At 41.0% G+C, this 25,740-nt stretch overlaps 1 protein-coding gene across 1 annotated transcript in view; it reads left to right on the top strand.

Moving 5' to 3' along the window:
- LOC117403816 (chondroitin sulfate proteoglycan 4-like) overlaps nucleotides 1-25,740 on the top strand; it is a 34,186-nt gene that overhangs the window by 1,814 nt on the left and 6,632 nt on the right. Inside the window, exons 2-8 of the mRNA XM_034902092.2 lie at nucleotides 7,952-8,115; nucleotides 8,723-12,262; nucleotides 13,729-14,202; nucleotides 14,298-14,474; nucleotides 21,076-21,274; nucleotides 22,001-22,132; nucleotides 23,766-23,941. Coding sequence (XP_034757983.2) covers nucleotides 7,952-8,115; nucleotides 8,723-12,262; nucleotides 13,729-14,202; nucleotides 14,298-14,474; nucleotides 21,076-21,274; nucleotides 22,001-22,132; nucleotides 23,766-23,941 — 4,862 coding nt within the window. The remainder of the gene's footprint in view (nucleotides 1-7,951; nucleotides 8,116-8,722; nucleotides 12,263-13,728; nucleotides 14,203-14,297; nucleotides 14,475-21,075; nucleotides 21,275-22,000; nucleotides 22,133-23,765; nucleotides 23,942-25,740) is intronic.

Genomic DNA, 25,740 nt, shown 5'->3' with positions numbered 1-25,740 from the left:
CTTTGATTTGATATAGAGATTTTCAAGTACCACACACTTAACTTCACTTGTGTTGTACTCTTGGGTATTGCAGCCATTTCTCTCAGCCTAAATCCAAAGTGTTCTTTCTTGGGGTACTTTTCATTGGCACTTCTTTCTAAACCAGTACACGTGTGCTGAAGCTGTGCCTTTCACTTTGTAACTATTGCTGTTTATTTTCAGTACAGTTTTTACAGTTTGACCAGCGCTATTGTATGTCAGAGGATGTGTGCTTTCCATGTGGCTGATAGTACATTCTCTTCTTACCAATCTGAAATGTACAGGATTGGTAACATTGGAAACAGGAAACAGCAACACAATAATTGAGGTGATTTTTATTTATCCCACTGGAGTGTCCAATATATTGGTGAAAAGCATACATTAGTAATGCATTGGAAGAGAAAGAGACTGTGGTACTGTATGCTAATTCAGTAGTGCACCATCTGGACACAGAGTAACACAGGCTTAGCAAACTCATCTCCACAGTGCTGGATGTTATTTAAAAAATGCAGGATTTATTCCTTGAAATGTTAAAAGCAAAGATTATTCCTCTCTGTTTGGAAACCTCCCAAAGTAAGAGTTTTGAACTTTCATTTCATACTTTTCTTATGTTTAAGAAACCCTAGGAATGTTTATGACAGGAGAAGAAACTCTGGTGTGCTGGGATGGTGCAATTCTTCTTGCATTTGAGGTTGCACTGGGTAGCCAATGTGACCTTTTATTATAATGCTGGGGATATTGTGGAGACAGACATCTGTATGTCACACTTTCATATATCTAGGTTTACAAGGCTCTGTGGAGCTGCAGTGTTATTATGAGATGTGTTGGTGTTGTTTCTGAAAGCTAGGTTTATGAGGCTCTATGGAGCTGTAGTGTTATTGTGAGATGTTGTGTTGTTTCTGAAAGCTAGGTTTACAAGACTCTATGGAGCTGCAGTGTTATTGTGAGATGTTGTGAGCCAGTCTACTTCAAAGGCCTGCAGAGCTGCAGAACAGGTGTTTCATGTCTCCCCTGATGAAAGGTGTCAGTGTCAGGAGCCCTTACTGGAGAAGGCAATGACTCCCTGATTACAGCTCTTCAGAAGTACTGCAAAGCTATGAAAGCTACATTACTGTAATTTTCCACTGCAAACGTCATGGCAATGGACCTTTTGACTCGACATTTTTTTTGGTGGAATTTTTAGTTGAATGTAGTTTTTAGAGCTTGAGTGTCTTTTTTTTGTTCTCCATAAAATAAGCAAAAGGAATGTTTTCTGCTAGAAAATGTTGAAATATAGAAACTGATTTCTTTATAGATATTTATACAGATTATTTTTTAAATGTGCCAAAAAAGTCAATAATTAAAACCTTCATTCATCCCTCAGTGTTTATACTGTACCACTGATACCTCAGCCGTTTATCAATCAATCAATCAATCAATTTTATTTTATATAACACCTTTCATAGTGGACCACCATCACAAAGAGCTTTACAAGATAGTGAGGAACAATGCATAATACATTAAATACAGCGAAATACAGGACATAGTAAATTATTTACAAAACAGTAAAAACAATGCAAACACATTAAATACAAGCATAATACGTTAAATAAAAGGCTAGGATGTGAATTCTAAACATTGTGGATGTGTGTGTCAAAGCTGTAATAGCAAATTAGACAATAGCTAATAACAGATATCAGGCTTAAAGAGCATTGAAAGCAAGAGAGAACAAGTGGGTCTTGAGAGTTGATTTGAATCGAGTGACTGTGGGAGCTACACACACTAAAGCTGGGAGAGAGTTTATACCACTGGTATCTCATGAAACTACTAGAGTAAATGTCCTCATGATTCATTAGCAGAGCAATGTGTAGCTGTACTGAATACAGAGGCTTATACCACTGGTATCTCATGAAACTACTAGAGTAACTGTGCTCATGATTCCCTATGGCAGCCCTTATCAAACACGTAAACAATAAAGACATGATGCAGTTCACAATCAGTGCTCGACTATGACTAGCATATACACAGCATGATCTTCATGCTGTTCAGGAAATCGAAAATCACCATGTAATTTGGGCCAATTCACAGGAAGCCATGCATGCAGTATTGTTATAGAAGGGAAAAATTTACAGTAGTTAAAATCGAACAACGCTAAACTGACAATTCAGCTGATGTCATTGTCAGTTTACAGCCTCGTTGTGGCAATGTAAATGTCAGCTCTCCGGATGAGAGGAAAAGTCGCTTCCAATCAATGGGCTTTTAAACCTCAATGTGAGAGTGAATTGCCATTGATCGGTACGCAGCTGTACAGGCCAGAGAAGGTCAGCTTGTCTGGTTCTGAAATCGACACATTAATGAATGGATTTATTTAATACCTGCCGATTTGAAATACTTCTTAAAGGCAGTTAGGAATGTCAGCACCCCGCTAGTATGTACATCACACGTCCCAGAATCGGGTGGTCCTGTAAATAGAGTCTGTCCCAATGTGAATACAGTGTTTGTATTCTAACAGTGAGGATTGATTGATCATATCACAGTGATGTGATTCTATTGTCAGTTGATGAGGACGAGTGTCAGCAGATCAGCCCATGTGGTTTCTAAGACAGTTCTATATAATTAATGCCAGTTCAGAAAGCAAGCTGTTGTGTAACACGGGTACACTACTCGTTACATGCGTTCACTGGATTTAGAAACGCACCAGTGAAGATCACCGGAGGGGCCGAGGTAGGGTTACCATAAGTCCGGGTTTTCCCGGACATTACCTCTTTTTTGGTCCTCCGATCTCCGTACGGGCGGATTTTTGAAAAATGAATAAATGTGTGGGATTTTGCCTTGTTCGTGCTTTTTTCAGAATCAATGCTGGTAGAACTGCAATTCCCAGCTTGCCCTATAGCAGTGCGCCTGTGCTGACGGCATGTGTGTGTACGGAGCAGACGTTACAGCCTTGCAGTCAGAAAGAGCGGTTTGTCATGTGGGTGCAACCGCAGCGTGGAACGCACTGACACTGCTACGCAGTTAGTGGTGAGTAAATGCTGCAGGCCAAGCTAAAAGTTCAAATCAAGTTTGTTACTTGTTGATTTTGATTTGTTTTAAACACATGAGAGTTGGATGAAGTGACCTATCACTGAACACAATGCCAAAACGAAAATGTAAATTTACTGAAGAACTAAAGAAAAAATCTCTGAGTTTTCGTAGTGGTTGAGTGGAATGGGAAGCAGAGTGCTTGATATGTAGAGCTGGTACGTATGTCTCTGTTGCAAACAAAGGTGCTCTTGATTTGCAAACTCATGTTGATTCTGAGAAACGCAAGAAGTGTGTTCGAGGAGAAAGCTCATCAGCAAAGTTAACAGATTATTTTGTTAAACAAGGCAGCAAGATTGTTACTGCCGCAGAAGGCATTCTAGTGTGTCATACTGTCACGCATCATTATTGTTTCAAGTCAATGGTTTGCACGTCTTTCTTACTGAAAAAGACATTCCCTGATTCTGAGATAGCCTGAAAATTTTCAAGTGCTAGACTTTAATCGGTGTGGGTTGCTCAGCACAGATTTTGAACAACTGTGTCCATCACGGAGCAGACACACTTGATGTTGACATTGAGAGCATTATTTTAAAGATTTACAACTATTTTCATACTGTCCAAAGTGAGCTTCTGAAGGAATACTGTGAGTTTGTTGATGTTGAATACAGAAAGCTGCTTTATCACAGCAAGACACGCTGGCTGTCCTTATTTCCAGGTATTACAAGGCTGCTTCAGATGTTTCCGGCCTTAAAGTCGTTCTTCCTATCACAGAACAAACCACCCACCCAGCGCAAGGAGGAACGTGATGAAGAGTGTAACATATTTTGTGCAAAAGTATAATGTCTGTACAGCACATGCTTAGAATATTTGGAGATGTGGATGGCACCCCAGGAAGACTTCTCTTGTTTCATGTGGATTGCCCTGAGTGAGATGCCAAATTGGAATGATGTGGAATCTTATGTCATACCTGACAGAGAAGGGGGTGCAAATTGATAAGTGCTTTGATCAGTTCAGCAATTTCAAGAAATTTGTGGAAGCATGCTACAGTGATGAAGAGTTCAATAAATTGCTTGCACACCAAAAATGGAGCAAATAATTTGAGAAGTCCAAAAACATTGAATGTCACTCAGAACTGTTAAAGATTGTACAGTTTTTCTTTGCTGTCCCCTCTCACAATGCAAATGTAGAGCAAGTTTTTTCATGGATGCAAAGCCAGTTGACAAAGGAAAGAAACAACTTGACGGTTGAGTCTCTGAAAAGGATCCTGCTTGTACAGTACAACTTCCGGCACATACTTTCATGGCTACTTGATGAGCAATCAACCACTGCTGAGAAGGATGCGCTCTACAGAGAAATATGCATGGGCACAACTGGAAGAAGCGCAGCAGGAACAGACTGACTACATGTAAAAAGGTAGGCTACGTGGCTACATTTAAAATGTGATGCCCCGCCGGCAGTGTCCTGTATTTGGGAACTTGAAATATAGTAATTCAGTTTACTATTCAGCTAATTGTCCAACTGTGTTTGGCTGCTTAAAACAAGAATACAAAACCTTTCTTTTGAAGCATTTGTTGGCAATAAACATTGGTATTTAATCTGTAGTGCTGATGGTCTTCATGCAGTGCCTGGATTCAGTACTATTATGGTAACTGCAGTGTTGATGGTCTTCATGCAGTGCCTGGATTCAGTACTATTATGGTAACTGCAGTGATGATTGTATTCAAGCAGTGCCTGGATTCAGTACTATTATGGTAACTGCAGTGATGATGGTATTCAAGCAGTGCCTGGATTCAGTACTATTATGGTAACTGCAGTGATGATGGTATTCAAGCAGTGCCTGGATTCAGTACTATTATGGTAACTGTAGTGCTGATGGTATTCATGCAGTGCCTGGATTCAGTACTATTATGGTAACTGTAGTGTTGATGATTCAGTACTATTATGGTAACTGTGCTCTCAATCGTTACCAATAAGAACTGTATTTTTTATTTAGGCCTATCTGTTTCTAAAGTATTTCTTCCTTCTTTTTTTGAATTGAATTAAAGAATCACAGGTACAGAAGTCCTGGCTTTGAACTCTTTTTATCATCAAAATTTCTCTGTATAAAATCAGATAAACGTGAACGTGTTGGTTCTTGTAAAATTGAATGTATAACTGCATGTTTCTTTATTTCTCTGTTTCTTTCTAGAGGATATGTGTCTTGTTGTATTGTGGCTGTACTTGCTGGAGGTCTGTCTGCCAGTTCTGTACATGCTCTATCGTATTTCAAACAGCCATGGCGCCAGCAGACTGGCTGTCCTGGGACGGGAGAGTTATGTTTTGTGGAACAGAGAAAGAGATGGGTGGCCTCAGTGTTATAGAGACACTGCAGGGCAAGACAGGACAGTAAAACAAACACATTTCTCATTCTGTTTTTTTTATTTTGAACTTGGGACATTTAAAGCTTTTGAGAGCAATGTCAGTCAATTCCAGAATCAAATCCAATTCCAGAATCAAATACTTCAAACATACAGATGTGCTGTCTTTTTAAACCCATTTAAACCCCACACTTCAAAATACAAGCCAGGAGAATCCAGTGCAACCACCCCACCCCTGAAAGCTCATATTAAATTTGCTTTCAGTATAATATTACCTTGCAATAAGAAAAGCAAGTTAAGCACTTTTCTATTTCGGACCCAAAATCTTGTGTCTGTGCAAAAACGTTAAGTGCTGTGAAAGCAGCGTGTTGTACAAGGACTTGTTGAACTTTGAACTGTTGTTAAATACCCAAGTGGTTATTTTGGAGAATAACAAATACATTTTTATTAAAGTAACTTTTTCAGCTCCTGAGTGGCGCATCCAGTAAAGGTGCTCTGCGTGGAGTGCAGGATGCGCCCTATAGCCTGGGGATCGCTGGTTCGAGTCCAGGTTATGCCATCGCAGATCGTGTCCGGAAGTTCCCAGGGGGCGGCGCACAATTGGCCGAGTGCCACCTGGATGGGGAGGGTTCAGGTCGCAGGGTAATCCTTGGTTCACCGCGCACCAGCGACTCCTGTGGACGATAGGGCACTTGCGGGTCTGCTGTAGAAGCCACTCAGATCTGTGTTGTCCTCCGGCACTATGGGTCTGGGGCTTTGCTGTAGACCTGCAGCGCAAAAAAAGATGGCTTGGCAGGACACGTGTGTCTGCCGCCGTTTCCCGAGTTGCAGAGTTGAAAAAATTGTAATTGGGCATTCCAAATTGGGGAGAAAACTGGGGTAAAAAAACAAAAAAACATTGGCGATGACTAAATTAAAAAAAAAGGTAACTTTTCAGAGGAATTCAGACTGTAATTATAGACCCTGGATGTTGTGAATCTGCACACCTGTGAGACTGGAATGTGATGTCTGTTGTAGCACAGGGAGCTTCACTTTACAAGATCCAACAAGTTTACTGTGTCTGTGCACACCTGTAGTACTGTGAGTCTGGAATGTGATGTCTGTTACAAGATCCAACGAGTTTACTGTGTCTGGATGAATTAAACAGCTTCAATAATCCCTTGTTCAGGCTTGCTCAGAGACAGGTAAACTATGCCGGTGACTTTGTTGAACATGCCATGGGTGCAGAAACAGTAACCCTGATGGTTTGAGATGGCTTTGTTGAACATGCCATGGGTTCAGAAACAGTAACCCTGATGGTTTGAGATGGCTTTGTTGAACATGCCATGGGTGCAGAAACAGTAACCCTGATGGTTTGAGATGGCTTTGTTGAACATGCCATGGGTGCAGAAACAGTAACCCTGATGGTTTGAGATGACTTTGAACATGCCATGGGTGCAGAAACAGTAACCCTGATGGTTTGGGATGGCTTTGTTAAAAATGCCATGGGTGCAGAAACAGTAACCCTGATGGTTTGAGATGGCTTTGTTGAACATGCCATGGGTGCAGAAACAGTAACCCTGATGGTTTGAGATGACTTTGTTGAACATGCCATGGGTGCAGAAACAGTAACCCTGATGGTTTGAGATGACTTTGAACATGCCATGGGTGCAGAAACAGTAACCCTGATGGTTTGGGATGGCTTTGTTAAAAATGCCATGGGTGCAGAAACAGTAACCCTGATGGTTTGAGATGGCTTTGTTGAACATGCCATGGGTGCAGAAACAGTAACCCTGATGGTTTGAGATGGCTTTGTTGAACATGCCATGGGTGCAGAAACAGTAACCCTGATGGTTTGAGATGACTTTGAACATGCCATGGGTGCAGAAACAGTAACCCTGATGGTTTAATAACACACAGAAGTGAGGAGGAATCCTTGTTTGTTTCTGAAATGACTGAACCGTACTGTAAAAGTGCAATTCATTAGTAATAATGACACTCCTGACCTTCAGAAAGTACTTCAGACTTTCTTCAAAATCAGCTATGGGCTTTTCTAAGGATAGGATTTGACCAAATATTTAAAACATTGGAGCCACGATATTCTGTGATCCCAAATCCTTCAACAAAAGTCAAGTACTCAACATATACTGGAAACTGTTCAATTCACAAATCAGAGTTGGTGTTTGAAGTGATGAAGAAATACGCATTTCATAAATAGAATACCGTGGGGTCACCAAACTACTACTTCTATTACAGCTGTATTATTTTGTCAAAATATGTAACATTATTATTATTATTATTATTATTATTATTATTATTATTATTATTATTATTATTATTATTACAGCCAGTTTGACAATCTTATTATAAAAAAATAATGTACAGCTCTTCTCCTAATCTAGTTTGAATTTCCTCAACACAATCTAATGTAATAAGTCTTTCTAAATGTCTTTAATGAAATGCACTGTTTTCTGTTTGTCTATTTCTGGCATCTTTTTTAATCCTGTTAGATGGTGATGTTGGAGGTAATAAATCAATGTGGATCATGCTTGTATGCCTCCTGCTATGCAATTCAGTGCTCTGTCTCTTCCTCGCAGCCTCTTTCTATGGTGACGGCTACATGGAGCTGAAAACGGTGGAGTCGTGGTCCCGCTCGTCCCTGTATGTGAGGTTCCGCACCTCCAGACCCAGCGGCATGCTCTTCCTGGCAGCAGGGCACACAGACTACTGCCTGGTGGAGCTGCACTCCACTCGCTTACAGGTACTCGCAATAGCATGACTGTGCTGGAACAGCAGATAACTGCATTGGATTGCCTTTACATTGCAGCAGCAATGGAGGTTTTCACAAGCGTATTCCCTGATTTCAAAAATACATCAATCACTGTATTTCACTCCATGTAAATAAGGTACATAAACTTAAATATGACATCAATCTCAACTGGGCCACTCACTACTTTTTATAGCAGCATCTCTATTTGATTTGATTCACATATGTCCAGCATGTTGCAGTATTTAGGTTATATGGATTTAATCCATAAATTCACACTAAAAATCTTTTATACCATATATGGCTTCAAACATGAGCTGCATTTTGATGTTTTGCCTGATACAGGACAGTGAGACCAAAGCATTGCACGCTTCAACGCACTTTAGATGCAGAATAAAGGAACAGCATTCCACAGCCTCTTCATTTTAAAGTCTTCCCTGCTTATATTACCGTTTAAGTGTTGTCTCTTGGACTCAAATGTAACTTTGCAAAAGCATACTTTGTCATTGTTAATGTTTGCCCACAAAAGAGAGCACTGAATGAAATGTCTATATTTGAATATCCTTGGAGAATGTTTGATCGTATCTGTGTTTCCTTTCAGGTGAAGTTGGACTTGGGATCTGGGGAGCGCATACTTCGCTCAGAGAAAGGCACCCCACTGAATGATCTCGCCTGGCACACAGCTGAACTGCAGCATGACAATAACAGCGTGACCCTGACTGTGGACAAGCACTTTCAAGCGAGTGTCAGAATGCCAGGCCTGCTGCATGATCTCAGCATCCAGGAGGGCCTGTACGTGGGAGGCACTGGAGGTCTGGACAAACCGTACCTCGTCACGGAGCCCAGCGGCTTTCGAGGGTGCATTGATGAGCTCCTGTTTAACCAGCATAATCTGCTGTCCTCGCTCAGGTCCTATTACGGGTTCAAACATGTATACGAGGTGTCCTTGGGCTGCAGCCCTCAGTTCTTTGCCAGTGAAGACGACCCGGTCAGTTTCTTCAGCTCCAAAGCTTATATTTCTTTCCCACTTTGGAATGTGCAAGAGGGAGGAGTATTTGAGTGCATGGTCCACACATCAGCTGAGCAAGGACTTCTTCTGTACAACTCTGCTCGTCAGGGAGACTTTGTAGCCATGGAGATCCGAGAAGGGCTGATCATTGCGGTTGTGGGAAAAGGTGGGAGTAAAAATGAGCTTTCCTCCCTTAGTCAAGTTAATGATAGGAAATGGCATTACATAAAACTACAGTTTACATCGAGGAACCTTCAGCTTACAGTGGATGAGGAGACCGTGAAAAAAATCCTGAGTTCCCCCAACAAGGCTCTTAGTCTGAGGGGTCCCCTTTTTATAGGGGGTATAGATGATAGCACTCGAGCAGAAGTCCGGAATCAGGGCTTGGTCTCGGTCTCAGGAAAGCGTGCCAGAGGAGGGTCCTTTAAAGGCTGCTTGAAAGACATCAAAGCCAACTCTGAGAAAATGGGCCTAAAGAATGCTGAGGTTACTAAAGACATTTCCGTGGGGTGTGAACCAGAAAAGGAACCAGAGCCTACAATGCAAGCCACCCCCACTACTGTCCCCCTGCCTCAAATCCCATCCACATCTGCTGCCATTCCTACAAGCGCCAAGCCTCAGGAAAAGAAGCATGGCAGCTTCCTGGCCCTCAATAACCTTGTGGTTCCAGAAGGGGGCCGTGCATCTCTCGGGTCCAAGCACATTAAAGTCAGCCTGGAATTCAAGAAGCTGGGTATTCGTCAGTCACAGATCGTTTTTAAGATCCAAGAGCAGCCTGTCCACGGGCAGCTGAGGTTGGATATAGATCAGGATCAAGAAGAAAACACTTTCTCCATGTTGGACCTCTGGCATGGTAGGGTTATGTACGTTCATGGTGGTTCAGAGGATCCCCTTGACTTTTTTATGTTTTCTGTCTTTGCCAGCAGCAAGAAAGAAGTCCCACCCTATCTAAAGGGAAATAAGCAATACAGATTTAACATTAGCGTAACCCCCACGAATGATGCCCCAGAACTGACTCTCCTTGAAGGAAACCTCTTTGTATTGTTGGAGAACTCAAAGAAGCCTCTAACAACTGATGTGTTGAAAGCCACTGACGTCGACAGCAATTCTACAGAGCTGGTGTTTTCAGTGCTGGGTAACCTGAATGCAGATGCTGGCTATCTTGAAAACACTAAGAACCCTGGTAAAGTTCTAAATACTTTCTCGCACACTGACTTGGAGGAAGGAAGAATACAGTATGTTCATAGTGGAGTGAGAAACTCCAGGATTGTGTTAAGAGTCAGTGACGGGGATAAAGTGAGCAACACCGTGGTCCTGCGAATAATGGCTATACCACTGGATTATAACATTGCAAACAACACAGGTGTGGAAGTGACGCAGGGAGAAGTGGCCTTGATTGGTACCAACCACCTGGCAGTACAGACTAATGCGGTCAAACAGGAGCTAGATCTCCGGTATGATATCATTGAGCCCCCCAAGTATGGGGAAGTACAGAGGTGGCACTCCAGCGGAGAGTGGAAACCCACCAGCACATTCTCCCAGCGCACACTCGAACGTGAACGTGTGCGATACGTGAGCACTTACCAGGAACCTCAGTCCAGCAATGCTACTGACAATTTCAAATGCAAAGTCAGTATCGGAAGCTTGGCCAGCGAGGAACTGTTCTTTCCAGTTACAGTGAAATGGGTTCAGTATAAACTACTGAAAAACAGTGCACTAGAAATTGACAAAGTAAGGAGAGTGGCACTAAATTCAGAACACCTCCATGCCATTGTTGAAGGCGTGACAGTAGCGGAAAACAATCTGTATTACCGGCTTTTGACATTACCCAAGAAAGGCAAGCTTCTGCTGAACAACAAAGTGTTGAAGAAAAACTCAACTTTTAGCCAAAGAAATGTCACTGAGCAGAAAGTAGAATATGAGCTGGTTGAAAGACCACGTGAAGACTCAAAGGACATGTTTACCTTCCAGGTTCTCTCCAAACACGCACATTCAGGGGCCTATGATTTCAAACTTGCCATCAAGGCAGATGTCAACAGTATCATCCTAACCAATACTGGGCTTTCTTTAATCGAGGGAGAAAGTAAACTGATATCAAAAGAGGAATTGTTTTCAGAAACCCTGATCACAAAAGAAATGTTCTACAAAATCACAAGCAGCCCCAAACATGGGAAGTTAAAGCGTATAAACCTTTCTGACTCTGCCTCCAGCAATGACAACATGACGGTGTTCACCAACGCAGATATCCTTGGGGAACGCATTCTGTACGTCCACGATGACTCTGAAACCACCCATGATGAGTTTACTTTCATTGCATCCCTCAACAAGTCTGGGGCGGGGGCTGCAGCTGTGGAGAGCTCCTTTAACATTTCCATTGAGCTCAAGAATGACGAGAAGCCAGTGCGTGTTGTTGATAAGATCTTCCATGTGGCCAGAAATGGTCAGAAACTGTTAACTGTGGAAGATCTCTGCTATCACGATGGGGACTCTGATTTTGACAATGGCCAGCTGTTGTACACTCGACGCGGAATACCGAACGGGGACCTGGTCCTTGTGAATGACACCTCTCACAAGCTCTACCAGTTCCATCAGGAAGACCTGGAGCTGAGGCGTGTCTTATTCTTGCACCGTGGGACAGATTACGGGCGTTTCGTGTTGTTTGTGACTGATGGGAAGCATTATACATCGTCGCTGCTGGAGGTCAGTGCACACGAACCCTACATCCAGATAGCCAACAGTACAGGGCTGCTGGTACAAAAAGGACATGCAGCGTCTTTCAACGCAGCCAACTTCAGTGTGGCCACCAACATGGATGTAAGAGACGATAAGGAGGTCACCTACAAATTGTTTCTCCCACCAAAGCATGGCAGACTGCATATAAATGATCTTCTAGTGGATTCTTTCACGCAGCACGATTTGAGAAGGGATCACCTGGTCTATCAACATGACAACAGTAACAACTTGGTGGACAGATTCAACTTTACCGTGAAGGTTAAGGATGTCCGTCTGGATGCTGGAGTTTTTGTCCGAGTGTATTTGGAGAGTCACCAGCGCCCCCCAAAGGTTGTGCACAACAGAACTCTTCTGGTAGAAGAGGGGAAGCCTGTGAAGATCAGTAAAAGAAAACTTGAGGTGTAGTTCACATTTATCTTTCATTGTAAAGTTTAAGTTAAGTTTCTTGCTGGATGGCTTTTGCTCCAGTAGGATATGTTTTTATACATAGGAAGCAGCAACTGTCTCAAATGTTTAGGTTAATACAGGTTGAAGTCAGTGGCGACTGGTGACCAAAAAAAAATGGGGAGGCAGAATAAAAGGCAGATGGCTTGGGGGTCATTTTTCTTTTCACTGTAAACATCCTGACAACTTTTTACACTTACAACTTTAAAGTCAGTTTCAAAGCTCTTTTCAAAATGTCCGTTCTAGTGCACTGGGGTTTGAGATCAGTCCTCTAAATTATGCAGGAAATTAAAAATAACAAAAGTGCTCTTTCTTTCTTAATCTCTTGTAGCACAGTAAAGTAAATGGATTAAATCAAGTCATTCATTGTGGTTTTTGACGTCCTAGTAAATACGGGTGCTTGTTCAATGTGAGCAGCAATCGTAGCGTGTAATTATTTCTGTGAGTTCCCTGCCACGCCGAATTTTGCATTACTTTTGCATCATCGTCGTGGTTTAAATGTTAACTTTCTGCATTATAAATTAAATGTATTTTTTAGACATCAAAACAGAAAAAAACACAAAACAGATCAAGTGAAATTTAAATGAACACAGTAGTTATTACTTTCCGTTCTGCCTACTTTTTGTTGATATTTGCTTTGAAATATTTGCTATATCTAGCCTCAGAAGAAATACTGTATGTATTTAGAAACTAAAATTACAGGTAGAAGCATTTTAAACTCATCAAAATGTACAAATCCTTTGCTGTTTTCCATACACTACACGTATGACGAATACGAGCACAGTTAGTAATAATAAAACCAGCACGAATTCATAGGTCATTATTTTCTCAATTGAATATTTTCCAATTCCGTACTGCATTTCTTTTTAAAAACCTAATTGCTTGAAGACCACATACTTACTGTATTCTAGCTTTAAAAATGCCTGCACAAGACAAGCGCCAGTTTGGCTATTAAGGTGATAAAACAGCTGTGTTCAAATGTTTTTATTTTCTACTGTTGTGATGGATTTCTTTTTGTTCTGGTCACTTCAGTAGGGGGCGGGAGGGTATGAGCTGCTCCTCAAATTAAAACCAGGGTTCAGACTACGTCACCTGTCATTGCTAGTACTGTGGTTAATATAGGCATGTTGAATCTAGGGTTTAGGTTAAAATGTCATTTTTGTCTTGCATTTTTGACTATTTAAGTTTTGTTTTATTGAACATTATTATATTATTATGCTACACAACCTCTCTCTCTCTCTCTTTCTCTCTCTCTCTCTCTCTCTCTCTCTCTCTCTCTCTCTCTCTCTCTCTCTCTCTCTCTCTCTCTCTCTCTTTGAAATTTTGAAGAGGCACTGCCTCCCTTGCCTCCTCTAAGGAGTCTCCATTGGTTGAAACCATGATTCTATAACACTCCCTCTGTGCTGACTGGTTGGTTTCAGGTTGTGCATGAAGATAGCTTACCTGTGGAAATCGTTTACACTGTTAAGATCGCTCCTACCTACGGATACATCCGCAGCTTTGCTGAAGGGGAGGGGCGATACCTGGGAAGTGAACAAGCCCCTATCCAGAGCTTCACACAGCAAGACATTAATGATGGCAACATCCAGTATGTGCATGTCACTGCCGATCAGCACAAGGACAGCATCGAGCTGCAGGTCTCCAATGGAGTGACTGAGGTTGGGGGACTCCAGGTCTGCATTGATGTTATACCTCGTCTAATCCCACTGAAAGTGTCCAACATCACGCTGAAGGAAGGAGCGGCCAAGGCGCTGACAGAGGACATCATTCAAGTTACCAGCCAACACTTTGCTGGCCTGGACTTGGAGTACTCTGTGTGGGAGCCTCCGCAGCATGGGCAGATAGAGCACTCCCGATCCCCCGGCGTGAAGCTCCTTGTGTTCACCAGAAAGCAAGTACGTGTGAAGCTTGTTCCGCTCTGCGGAGGTCGCATGTTTCCAGGTCTTTGGAAGCCTCTTGCAGCGTGTTTTCTTTTTCGTTGTTCTGCTAGGTTCAGCAGGAGTTCATTTATTATCTGCATGATGACAGTGAGACGACGTCTGATAATTTTACCATCATTGCCAATGACACTGAGCTTCGGAAGCAGAGCCAGCCCTGCACTGTCTATGTAAACGTTATGCCAGTGAATGACGAGGCGCCGGTTATAACTGCCAACACAATATTAAAGGTGAGTACGTCTTCTTTTATATTCATTGCAAAGTGAACATACAGTGCCTTGCAAAAGTATTCAGACCCCTGACCAATTCTCTCATATTACTGAATTACAAATGGTACACTGAAATTTCGTTCTGTTTGAAATTTTATTTTAAAACACTGAAACTCAAAATCATTTATTGTAAGGTGATATTGGTTTTATGTTGGGAAATATTTTTAAGAAAAATAAAAAACTGAAATATCTTGCTTGCATAAGTATTCAACCCCTGTGCTGTGGAAGCTCCCAGTTTACACCGATGAAAGAAATTGCCTTGACGAGGACACAATTACCTTACCATTGGCCTCCACCTGTGAACCATTAAAGTTGCTGTCACATTTTCTGTATAAAAACCCCACTGTTGAAGGATCATTGGTCAGGCTGTGAATCTGAGGAAAAATGAAGACCAAGGAGCATTCTACAGAAGTTAGAGATAAAGTAATACAAATGCATAGATTAGGGTACAAAATAATATCCAAGTGTTTGGATATCCCAGTGAGCACAGTTGGATCAATAATCAGGAAGTGGAAGCTGCATCACACCACCCAGGCACTGCCAAGAAAAGGCTGTCCCTCAAAACTCAGCGCTCAAACAAGGAGGAGTCTTGTGAGAGAATTCACAGAGAGGCCAACAATCACTTTGAAGGAGCTACAGAGTTCAGTGGCTGGGAGTGGAGTAATGGTGTACCAGTCAACCATATCAAGAGCTGTGCATAACACTGGCCTGTATGGGAGGGTGGCAAGAAAGAAGCCGTTACTCAAAAAGTACCATCTGAAAGCACGACTGGAGTTTGCCAGAAAGCATGAGAGTGACCCAGCTGCGATGTGGGAAAAGGTTTTGTCGTCAGATGAGACCAAGATAGAGCTTTTTGGCCAAAACTCAAAGCGCTATGTGTGGCGCAAACCTAACACTGCCCATGCCTCAGGACACACCATCCCTACAGTGAAGTATGGTGGTGGCAGCATCATGCTGTGGGGATGCTTCTCATCAGCAGGGACTGGGCATCTTGTTAAAATTGAAGGAAGAATGGATGGAGCAAAATACAGGGAACTACTGCAAGAGAACCTGCTTCAGTCTGCTAAAAAACTGAAGCTTGGGAGGAAATTCACCTTTCAACAGGACACTGATCCCAAGCACAAGGCCAAAGCAACATTGGAGTGGCTCAAGAACAAAAAGGTGAATGTCCTGATCTCAATCCCATTGAGAATCTGTGGCACTATTTGAAAATTGCGGTCCACAAGCGTCTTCCAACCAACCTGAACAACCTGGAGCAAATCTGCCAAGAAGAATGGGCCAAAATCACTCCGTCACTGTGTGCAAAGCTGGTACATACTTACCCCAAAAGACTTAAAGCTGTTATTGCAGCGAAAGGTGGCTCTACCGAATATTAATGTGTGGGGGTTGAATACTTATGCAAGCAAGATATTTCAGTTTTTTATTTTTCTTAAAAAGAATTTCCAGCATAAAACCAATGTACCTTACAATAATTGATTTTGAGTTTCAGTGTTTTAAAATAAAATATCAAACAGAACGAAATTTCAATGTACCATTTGTAATTCAGTAATATGAGAGAATTGGTCAGGGGTCTGAATACTTTTGCAAGGCACTGTATATAAGGGGCTCCATTGGAACAAGCACAGCAACTGGCTTGAGAGGAACTGTGTGCAGCGCCTGCAAAGTTGTTTGCAACTGCTGTAAAACTACAGCTGCATGTTGTGGAGACCTCTGTGAAGCGGGTTTACATATACGTGAATGTTCTGTTACCTTGGATACAGGGAATCAAACCTATGTGGAACAAAGCTGCTGCAGTCATTTTCAGAATATTTCAATACAAACTGCAGGTTCAGTTCTGGGTTGGGGTTTACTTGTTGCTGAATTGGGGAGTTAAAAGTTACCTAAAGTGTGGGGGAAAGTTTATTCTTTATTTTTATATGGTGAATTATTTGATTCCTTTCATTAAAAATGGGGGCAAAATGTGTACTTTCAAAATCCTACTCTTATTAAAATATACCATGTTTGTCCACAAGGTGGCTCTCAGGATCTATGCAATGTGTTGCCAGATAAATGGAAATAATTACAATTCAAACATCTTGACACCATACAGTCAGCTTTGGAGATGGCTTACAATTACTGAAGAGTTTGTAATTACTGACCCCAGTTTTGACCACTAAAGATATTATGTTGTTTTTAGGTTTTTTTCACCAGATTGCTGAAATACCTGCTGTAGGTACGTTGTAGATGCTCCTGCCTCACAGTGAGAGTGTGTCTGAATCTTGTAATAATTCCTCATGGAATTCCCTTTGGCGCTCCTTGGTGGTTAATGTTAGATGCTCATGGTGAGAGCGTGTGTGAATCTTGTAATAATTCCTCATGGAATTCCCTTTGGCGCTCCTTGGTGGTTAATGTTAGATGCTCATGGTGAGAGCGTGTGTGAATCTTGTAATAATTCCTCATGGAATTCCCTTTGGCGCTCCTTGGTGGTTAATGTTAGATGCTCATGGTGAGAGCGTGTGTGAATCTTGTAATAATTCCTCATGGAATTCACTTTGGCGCTCCTTGGTGGTTAATGTTAGATGCTCATGGTGAGAGCGTGTGTGAATCTTGTAATTATTCCTCATGGAATTCCCTTTGGCGCTCCTTGGTGGTTAATGTTAGATGCTCATGGTGAGAGCGTGTGTGAATCTTGTAATAATTCCTCATGGAATTCCCTTTGGCACTCCTTGGTGGTTAATGTTAGATGCTCATGGTGAGAGCGTGTGTGAATCTTGTAATAATTCCTCATGGAATTCCCTTTGGCGCTCCTTGGTGGTTAATGTTAGATGCTCATGGTGAGAGCGTGTGTGAATCTTGTAATAATTCCTCATGGAATTCCCTTTGGCGCTCCTTGGTGGTTAATGTTAGATGCTCATGGTGAGAGCGTGTGTGAATCTTGTAATAATTCCTCATGGAATTCCCTTTGGCGCTCCTTGGTGGTTAATGTTAGATGCTCACGGTGAGAGCGTGTCTGAATCTTGTAATAATTCCTCATGGAATTCCCTTTGGCGCTCCTTGGTGGTTAATGTTAGATGCTCATGGTGAGAGCGTGTGTGAATCTTGTAATAATTCCTCATGGAATTCCCTTTGGCGCTCCTTGGTGGTTAATGTTAGATGCTCATGGTGAGAGCGTGTGTGAATCTTGTAATAATTCCTCATGGAATTCCCTTTGGCGCTCCTTGGTGGTTAATGTTCGTATAGTAAAGCTTGTTTCCAGGCCTCATTACTCAGCACAGTGTGATCAGCAGCCCTTCCTGGACCCCTGCTTCTGTCTGTTTATAGATCTTGTAGACCTCAGCTATAGTCTTGGTTCTCTTTTCAGGACTATTAAAAGAACGAAAGAGGCCTTGGTTCTTCTTTGTTTGCTGTCTATAAACAGACTAATGTGACCCACAATCCTAACCTTGAATATCTTATAGATATTATTTTTGATTATGAATGTATGGACTCAGGAAATAAACAGTGCATTATCCTGAACTATTTAGTATAGGATATTTCTATAAAACCAAAAGTTTATCGGGTTATATCCAGTTTAGTGCAGATTATTGCAGGTTGAAATTTCATTTTGTGAGGCTCCTGTTGTTGTTTTCTGTAGTTTGTTTATTGTATTTGCAGTTTGATGTGGAAATTGCATTCTGACCGTTGCTGTTGCTCCAAATAAGTATTTATAGTTCAATCACTTCGACAAACACTTTTCAGGCTGTGTTTCTTTCGTAACCCCCTCCTTGTTGCTGGGCTGTGGTGTGTGTGTGTGTGTGTGTGTTGTGTGTGTGTGTGTGTGTCAGGGTACTCGCCAGTCAGGTCAGGACTGACTGTGTTTCTTTCATAACCCCCTCCTTGTTTCTGGTGTGTGTGTGCGTCTGTGTTTCAGGGTACATTGCAGTGTTCTGTTTTATATACCAAGATACTTTAGATGTCACAACACTTCCATGATGTATAGCAACTTGCATTGCCTTAACATTTTTTAAAACTGATTTCTCAGAAGAAGAAAACTAAAAGCAGACTGCAGCTGCATCATTGGTCATACAGGAAACCAGAGACCTTTTTAAAAAAAAAAAAAAAAAAAAAAAAGTCTGATGCACCCACTCTATGAAAACCTTATTTTATATAGCTTAGACAGGTTTAAAAAATGCTTAATTCCTGTCAAACAATATAGTTTAATGATATAACTCGTAAGATGAAACATGAGGGTCATAAAATAGAACGGCGATGGCGGGAATCTGAACTGCACGTTCATTACATCGCATAGATCATGATATTATTCTAATTTAATTGAAACAGATAAAAATAATCCTAGATTTATTTTTGATACCCTAGATAAATTAATTAATCCTTCCCCTAATAGTCCTACTCTTGATATTGGCTCCTCTCATAGCTGCAGTGACTTCTTGCATTTCTTTAAAAATAAAGTACTAGACATCAGAAATGAGATTCCACAGAACCTTCTAAGGAGGACTCCAGCACAATTTTACCAACTACACCTATTAAGGCGAATATGGGGGCTTTTTCTTTGATTACCTTACAGAAACTGACACAGTTAGTTAAACATATGAGAGCTACTACATGCTCCCTTGATCCTATTCCTACAAAACTATTAAAATATGTTATTGGTCTTATTAATACCCACATTTTGAAAATTATAAATGGTTCACTTTCCTCCGGTATAGTTCCCTCAGCACTTAAGGTAGCTGTGGTAAAGCATTGCTTAAGGAATACAATTTCGACCCTAAATTCCTCAATAACTATAGACCGATCTCCAACCTTTCTTAGATAAGGTTCTAGAGAGTTGTTGCAATTCAATTACAAACATTTCTTACTGTTAATGGTGTATTCAAGAAGTTTCAGTCTGGTTTTCGTGCTGCACATCACACCAAGACGGCCCTTGTCAGAGTTGTGAATGATCTGCTGATAAGCTTTGACTCGGGCTTTCCATCAGTTTTAATTCTTCTAGATCTAAGGGATACTGTAGATCATTCCATCCTACTGAATCATTTTGAAAGCACAGTGGGGCTGTCTGGCCTTGTCCTATCCTGGTTCAAATCTTATCTTTCTGATAGGTTTCAGTTTGCCTCTATTGGGGAGGTAAAATCAGCATTATTGGAAGTTGTCTGTGGTGTTCCATAGGGCTCCATTCTAGGTCCCTTGTGTTTTCATTATATATGCTACTGTTTGGTGACATTATCCACAGACACAGAGTGAACTTCCATTGCTGTGCTGATGATACCCAGCTATATATTTGTCCCTAAAGCCAGGAATTTTTTCTGCCTGGGTGTTAATAGCTACTTGCCTTACAGCCATCAGAATTGTCTAATGTTGAATTCAGATAAAACTGAGGTTATGCTAGTGGGATCACAGATCCAACTAAAAGGAAATGTGGGATTACATGAGCTTGACACTTGCAGTCTCTCATCGAAACTTAAACTACAAATTAAGAGTTTGGGGGTCATCTTTGATCCTTTTCTCTCATTTGAGAGTTATATTAGGGAAGTTACTAAAGTGTCATTTTACCATTTGAGAAATATAGCCAAACTTATACCAATTATTTCTGTATCTGATGCAGAGAGACTAATGCATGCCTTTGTTTCATCTAGAATTGATTATTGTAATGCACTTTTTTCTGGTGTCTCAAAACATTTGGTATCTCGCTTGCAGCTTGTTCAGAATACCACCACTAGAATTCTGAATAAAACCAGAAAAAGTGAACATATTACCCCTGTTTTGGCCTCTTTTACACTGGCTCCCTGTGCAGTATAGAATGGATTTTAAGATTTTTCTGTTAACTTACAAAGCCCTGAATGGATTAGCACCTAGTTATTTGCAGGAGTTACTGACTGTATCTTCCACACCGCACTCTGAGATCACAGGATGCAGGGCTGCTGGTTATTCCTAGGGTCAACAAAAGCAACACTGGAGGTAGGGCTTCTTCTTGTAGAGCTCCTAAATTATGGAATGCTCTGCCTTAGTTTGTCAGGGAAGCTGGGACCGTCACATTTTTCAAGTTGAGACTAAAAACGCACTTTTATAAAATGGCTTTTTTTTTTATCTTAATGGGTTTTAATGTAACTTTAAAATTGCTGCTTTTGTATTATGTGTATACTGTTATTTAAATGGTCTGACTGTGGCAGTTGTATGTGTGACATGCTATACAAATGTATTGTGGTTTGTTCTTTTTTTCTGCTATGTACTGTATAGTGCTTTGTATAAAAAGCACTATATAAATGCAATAAATAAATAATATACTGCATTTCTAATGAAATGCACGTTTGGTGCAGATATTCTTTTGAAGAAAGCGCAGTGCAGTATGTTTGTGACATTCTTAACTGGAAATCTTGAAGGAAGATGGCTGTTTTATAAACAGTAAATGCATTCTCAATGCTGTGATTGCTAGTGTTAGGAATGGAATACAGTTCAGAACCAGGGCTCAGCCTTGCATTGTGCTGACACAGTGGTGACTTCCAGCCTATTCAGTAGATGTAAAGTGGTGAAATACCGGGTCTCTTGCGTGGGCAGGTCTTACTGCAGCTGTGATGTTGATATGTTGCAGGTGTGGGTGAGCTCAGTTACTGAGATAACAAAAGCAGACCTGAACTCTGAAGACAAGGACTCTCCCCCAGAAGAGCTGGACTATGTCATTACCCCCCCCAGCAACGGCCACCTCGCTCTAAAGAGCTCTGCAAACAAGAGTATCCTGAACTTCACACAGGCACACGTTAACAACGGGGAGGTAGTGTTTGTACACAGCGGTAAGTGAAGGTCCCAGTGTAGCTCACTGTGAGGAAAGCAGCACAGGCCTGCTGTACCCGCAGAGAGATTTGGAAGCACTTTGTTTACATGCCTTCGGATCTTCATTTTCCCAACATTCACAATTGTGGAATTTCTATTGACGCGTGTTGCTAAATATATTCTATTATATTCTGCAAACCCATACGCGTTTCATTAATACAACTCTCTATTGGTAGACAAATAAAATGCATTGCATGAATAGTACACATGTGCCATTTTAAATCTATATGGTGAAAGCTGTGTATACCCAGTGGTTCAGTCTTGCTATTTCCATGCTTTTCATGTAAATTCCAAAATTACAGTAATACAGCAATCCCCCTTTCCCAGTACCCTAAAAACTGTCTAGAAAGTCTTGTGTGTCAAATTTAACAGCATGTGCTTCATTCAATCACACTGAATTAGTCAGCATGTACTCTTTATAGATGCACTAACTTTATCTGATTGTCCTCAGGAGCCATGTCTGGTGGATTTAGTTTATTATTATTATTATTATTATTATTATTAACAATTCCAGGTGAAAGATGGTTTGAACTGTATCTGATTTGTCCTCAGGAGCCATGTCTGGTGGATTTAGATTATTATTATTATTATTATTATTATTATTATTATTATTATTATTATTATTATTATTATTATTAACAATTCCAGGTGAAAGATGGTTTGAACTGTATCTGATTTGTCCTCAGGAGCCATGTCTGGTGGATTTAGTTTCCAGGTGAGCGATGGTTTGAACTTTGCCCCTCGGCAGATCTTCAGTGTCACAGCCAGAGCTCTGCTCCTCCGCTTGGACACAAACCAGCATCTTCAGGTCTTTCCAGGTAAGCAGTCCAGTCATTCTCTGTTATTGAACTTGCTTGATGAAATGCCAGATCTGTTTAATACTAGGAACAGGGTCTCTGTGGGGGCTGCAGTGGCCTTTCATGCATTACACGTCTGGGGGTCTGGGCTGAGGTATTTGACATCTTTACTCTTCAGGGTGCTTCATTGTGGCACTGGCACAGATTGCATCATTGTGTTCCCTGTGTCTTCTCTTCAGTGCTGGTAGAGAAATTCAGCACTCTGGTTAAGCGAGATAAGCTGCAGTAAGCTAACATCAGCCCTGATAGGATAGGATCCATGAACTACATTGTTACATGAGCCCTGATAGGATAGGTTCCATCAACTATATTGTTACATGAGCCCTGGTAGGATAGGATCCATCAACTACATTGTTACATGAGCCCTGGTAGGTTCCACTGAAATTCCTTCTTCACTCATTTCTTTCACATTTGTCAGCGTGGCACACGTTTCTGAAAAGAGGAGTATGGCATCCCCAGGCCCTTGCAGTTGTGTGTGCTGCTCAGTGTGATGGAGCAGCACCTTGAAGGCATGGAGATGTGCTGAGCAGTGATCTCTCTGAGCTGCCGCTCAAGAGCATTGCACTGACCTGCAACGAGTGCTGCTTACACTTCTTGTGGTTCCACAGTTTTCTTTCTGGTGATGATGGAGTTCCGGCTGAATCTCAATATTCAAGCTCCAGTTCAGACATGCCTGCTTTGACAGACCATGAAAAACTACGGTTCTATATGGCAGAATCAGATAATTGCCCCACAACCTCAATATAACTATAGCTGCTGTAATCCACACTGGGCTCTCTCCTGAGGCTCTCTCTTATCTGAACCTGATGTCACAGCAGTTTGTGTGGGTAGTTTAAGTAGCCCAGTCTGTGTAGGCAGTTTAACTAGCCCAGTTTCTCACAACTTTAGAACTGCCTGCTTTCCTGTGACTCTCTTGAAATGAGATGTTCATTTGATTCACAGGACTGGCGATTCTCTTTCAAAGTCTTCAGTGGTTTCCTGTGCCTGTGTGCAGCTAATCATGTGGTTTAACCTCTGCACATCTCCGATTTCCATTAAACTCGAGTGTATTGAGTCAATGCTAAACACAAGCTTTATTGTTAATGTAGACAAATGTTTCAATGGGATATTTACTTCCTAACAGATTATATATATATATATATATATATATATATATATATATATATATATATATATATATATATATATATTGCATTTATATAGTGCTTTTTATACAAAAGTATCGCAAAGCACTGTAGAGTACATAGCAGAAAAAAAGAACAAACCACAATACATTTGCATAGCATGTCACACATACAGCTGCCACAATCAGACCATTTAAATAACAGTATACACATAATAATACAAAAGTAGCAATAAGTTACATTAAAACCCACTAAAATAAGAAGAAATCAATTTTATAAAAGTGCATTTTTAGTCTTGACTTGAAAGTTCTTTCCTTGATGGCTTTAAATACCATCACAAGTCTTATCAATTCTGCTCCATGATGGCTTTAAATAGCATCACAGCTCTTATCAATTCTCTTGCTGCAGATCTGAACTTGGCTTCAGCCTTCAGTTGTACAGATGTGACTGCCGTATTCTTTTTGTTTCAGGGTCTCTAACTCCCATTTCATCAGAAGATTTGCAGGCTGTTACGAATGATGATGATGATGGAGCAGGAAACCGCACCATAACCTTCACTCTGGTCAGCTCTCCCACACTGGGAAGGCTGGTCAGAGTCAAGCCTGACAACTCCACTGTGGAAATCTCCACTTTCACGCAAGCCATGGTGAGCTTTGATTTGAAGACAGGAAGCAAAGCAATTGAAATGTGTGTGGTGTGTGTTTTTTTTTTTTTTTTAATTTTTCACAAACATGATGATGTGTATTGCCTTTGAATCCAGAAAAAAAACAACACAGATCAGTTCACGGTGCTTTTCTGTATTTGTTTTTCTGTTGCTTCTATTCCTTGTAAGATCACTTTTCCACTTTTTTAGTTTTTTAATATTATGGGTTGTGCTCTAGTTAAATGGCACCTTGATAAAAAGGGCTCAGCCGACAGCTTTGTGGGGGTATAGAGGAATAAGGAAGCAGAAGAAAGAAAAAGAAACCAGAACGTGAGTAAGAGATGTATTGTTTGTTCCGCACAAAGTATAGTTTACTTCGTGCGCCAACTGAGAGTTAGGTTTATTTTGTTTGTTTTATTAGCGGTTGTTTCGCCACCAGAGTAAGAAAAATAAAACCAACACCAGTTTAAAACTGTAAATCAAAACTCCAGCCTGATAATTTACACTGTCCTCGGCCACTCTGTCGCATTACAATTAGCAAAAGCGTGCCATCAGCACTATACAGATGTCAATGGTGCTCAATCACTGAGGACAATACATCAAAACAATCAAAACAAATCCTGTGAAACAGCTTGCTATATGATCATGATTATGTTTACTCAAGGCTGCAGAATCCTATTTTACTACAGTATACTTGAGAAGCGATCGTCTCGTGAGGATGCCTAGTTGAACTGCCGTGCAACGTCTAATGGCCTTTGAATTAAAATGACATTATAGTACAGTATTTTACTATCAGGACTGCCACTGCATTTAAACATCTGTGGCTTACTTATTTTCTGTTGCGATGCAAATCTCACAGTTTTTCATTAAGTGGAGATGCAAAGCCCCCCCCCCCCCCCTCACTGCGCGGCAATCCCACTCCCTCTACATGCATATCACACAATAACACTGCTGTACTCCGTATGTTTTCAATTAATGAGTATTCATTTTATTGAAACACATTTCCACTAACAGAGAACACAAAAAACATACCTGCACAATGCAGTGGCACAGTCATGTTTGATTACAAACAATGCAGTGTTTCATTCATCATTGCACGATCCACGGTGCGTACATGCCTAATCACGCGAGATGTGATCAAATTCAAAAACATCTTTATTGGCTTTACACGTCATTGCACTTGATCAGATACCGTATTACATGTTGTCAGTTTGCCCCGAATTTATTCTTATATGTGGACTGGATAAGGCTCTGGACTCTTGACCAGAGGGTCATGGGTTCAATCCCAGATGGGCAACACTGCTGCTGTACCCTTGAGCAAGGCACCTAGATTGCTCCAGTAACAACCCAACTGTATAAATGGGTAATTGTATGTAAAAATAACACTATGTAACACAATTTTTGTTCCTGGGTAGTAAGTGTTATTTCCTAATTGCTTATGCCTCAAAAGTATAGAAAATGGCTATTATTCCCCACAAACTTTGCTTTTGTGACCAGGACAGTGATATTTTGAAATTTACCTATTTCCAATGAGAAAACGGGCGAATTTGTGTCTTTTCGTTCACATAGTCAGAAAAAAACAACATATGAATCCAAATTAACATGTATTTATACTAAAGTAATACAAAAATGACTACAAAAGATTTAGAAGTGAGTAGTTTTTCGAGATTTACGATTATACTGTAAATCACTTTCACAAATCAGCCCCCAAATGTAGTCTCCCATCATGTTCTCGTTATACTGTCCTTGGTAGCGGCGTTCAAAGTCCAGTATATCCTGGTGGAAGCGCTCGCCTTGCTCCT

This window comes from Acipenser ruthenus, chromosome 2 (assembly GCF_902713425.1).
Source record: "Acipenser ruthenus chromosome 2, fAciRut3.2 maternal haplotype, whole genome shotgun sequence".
NCBI lineage: Eukaryota > Metazoa > Chordata > Actinopteri > Acipenseriformes > Acipenseridae > Acipenser > Acipenser ruthenus.
The sequence above is the reverse complement of the archived record's forward strand: the minus strand, read 5'-3'. Positions and strand labels throughout refer to the sequence as shown.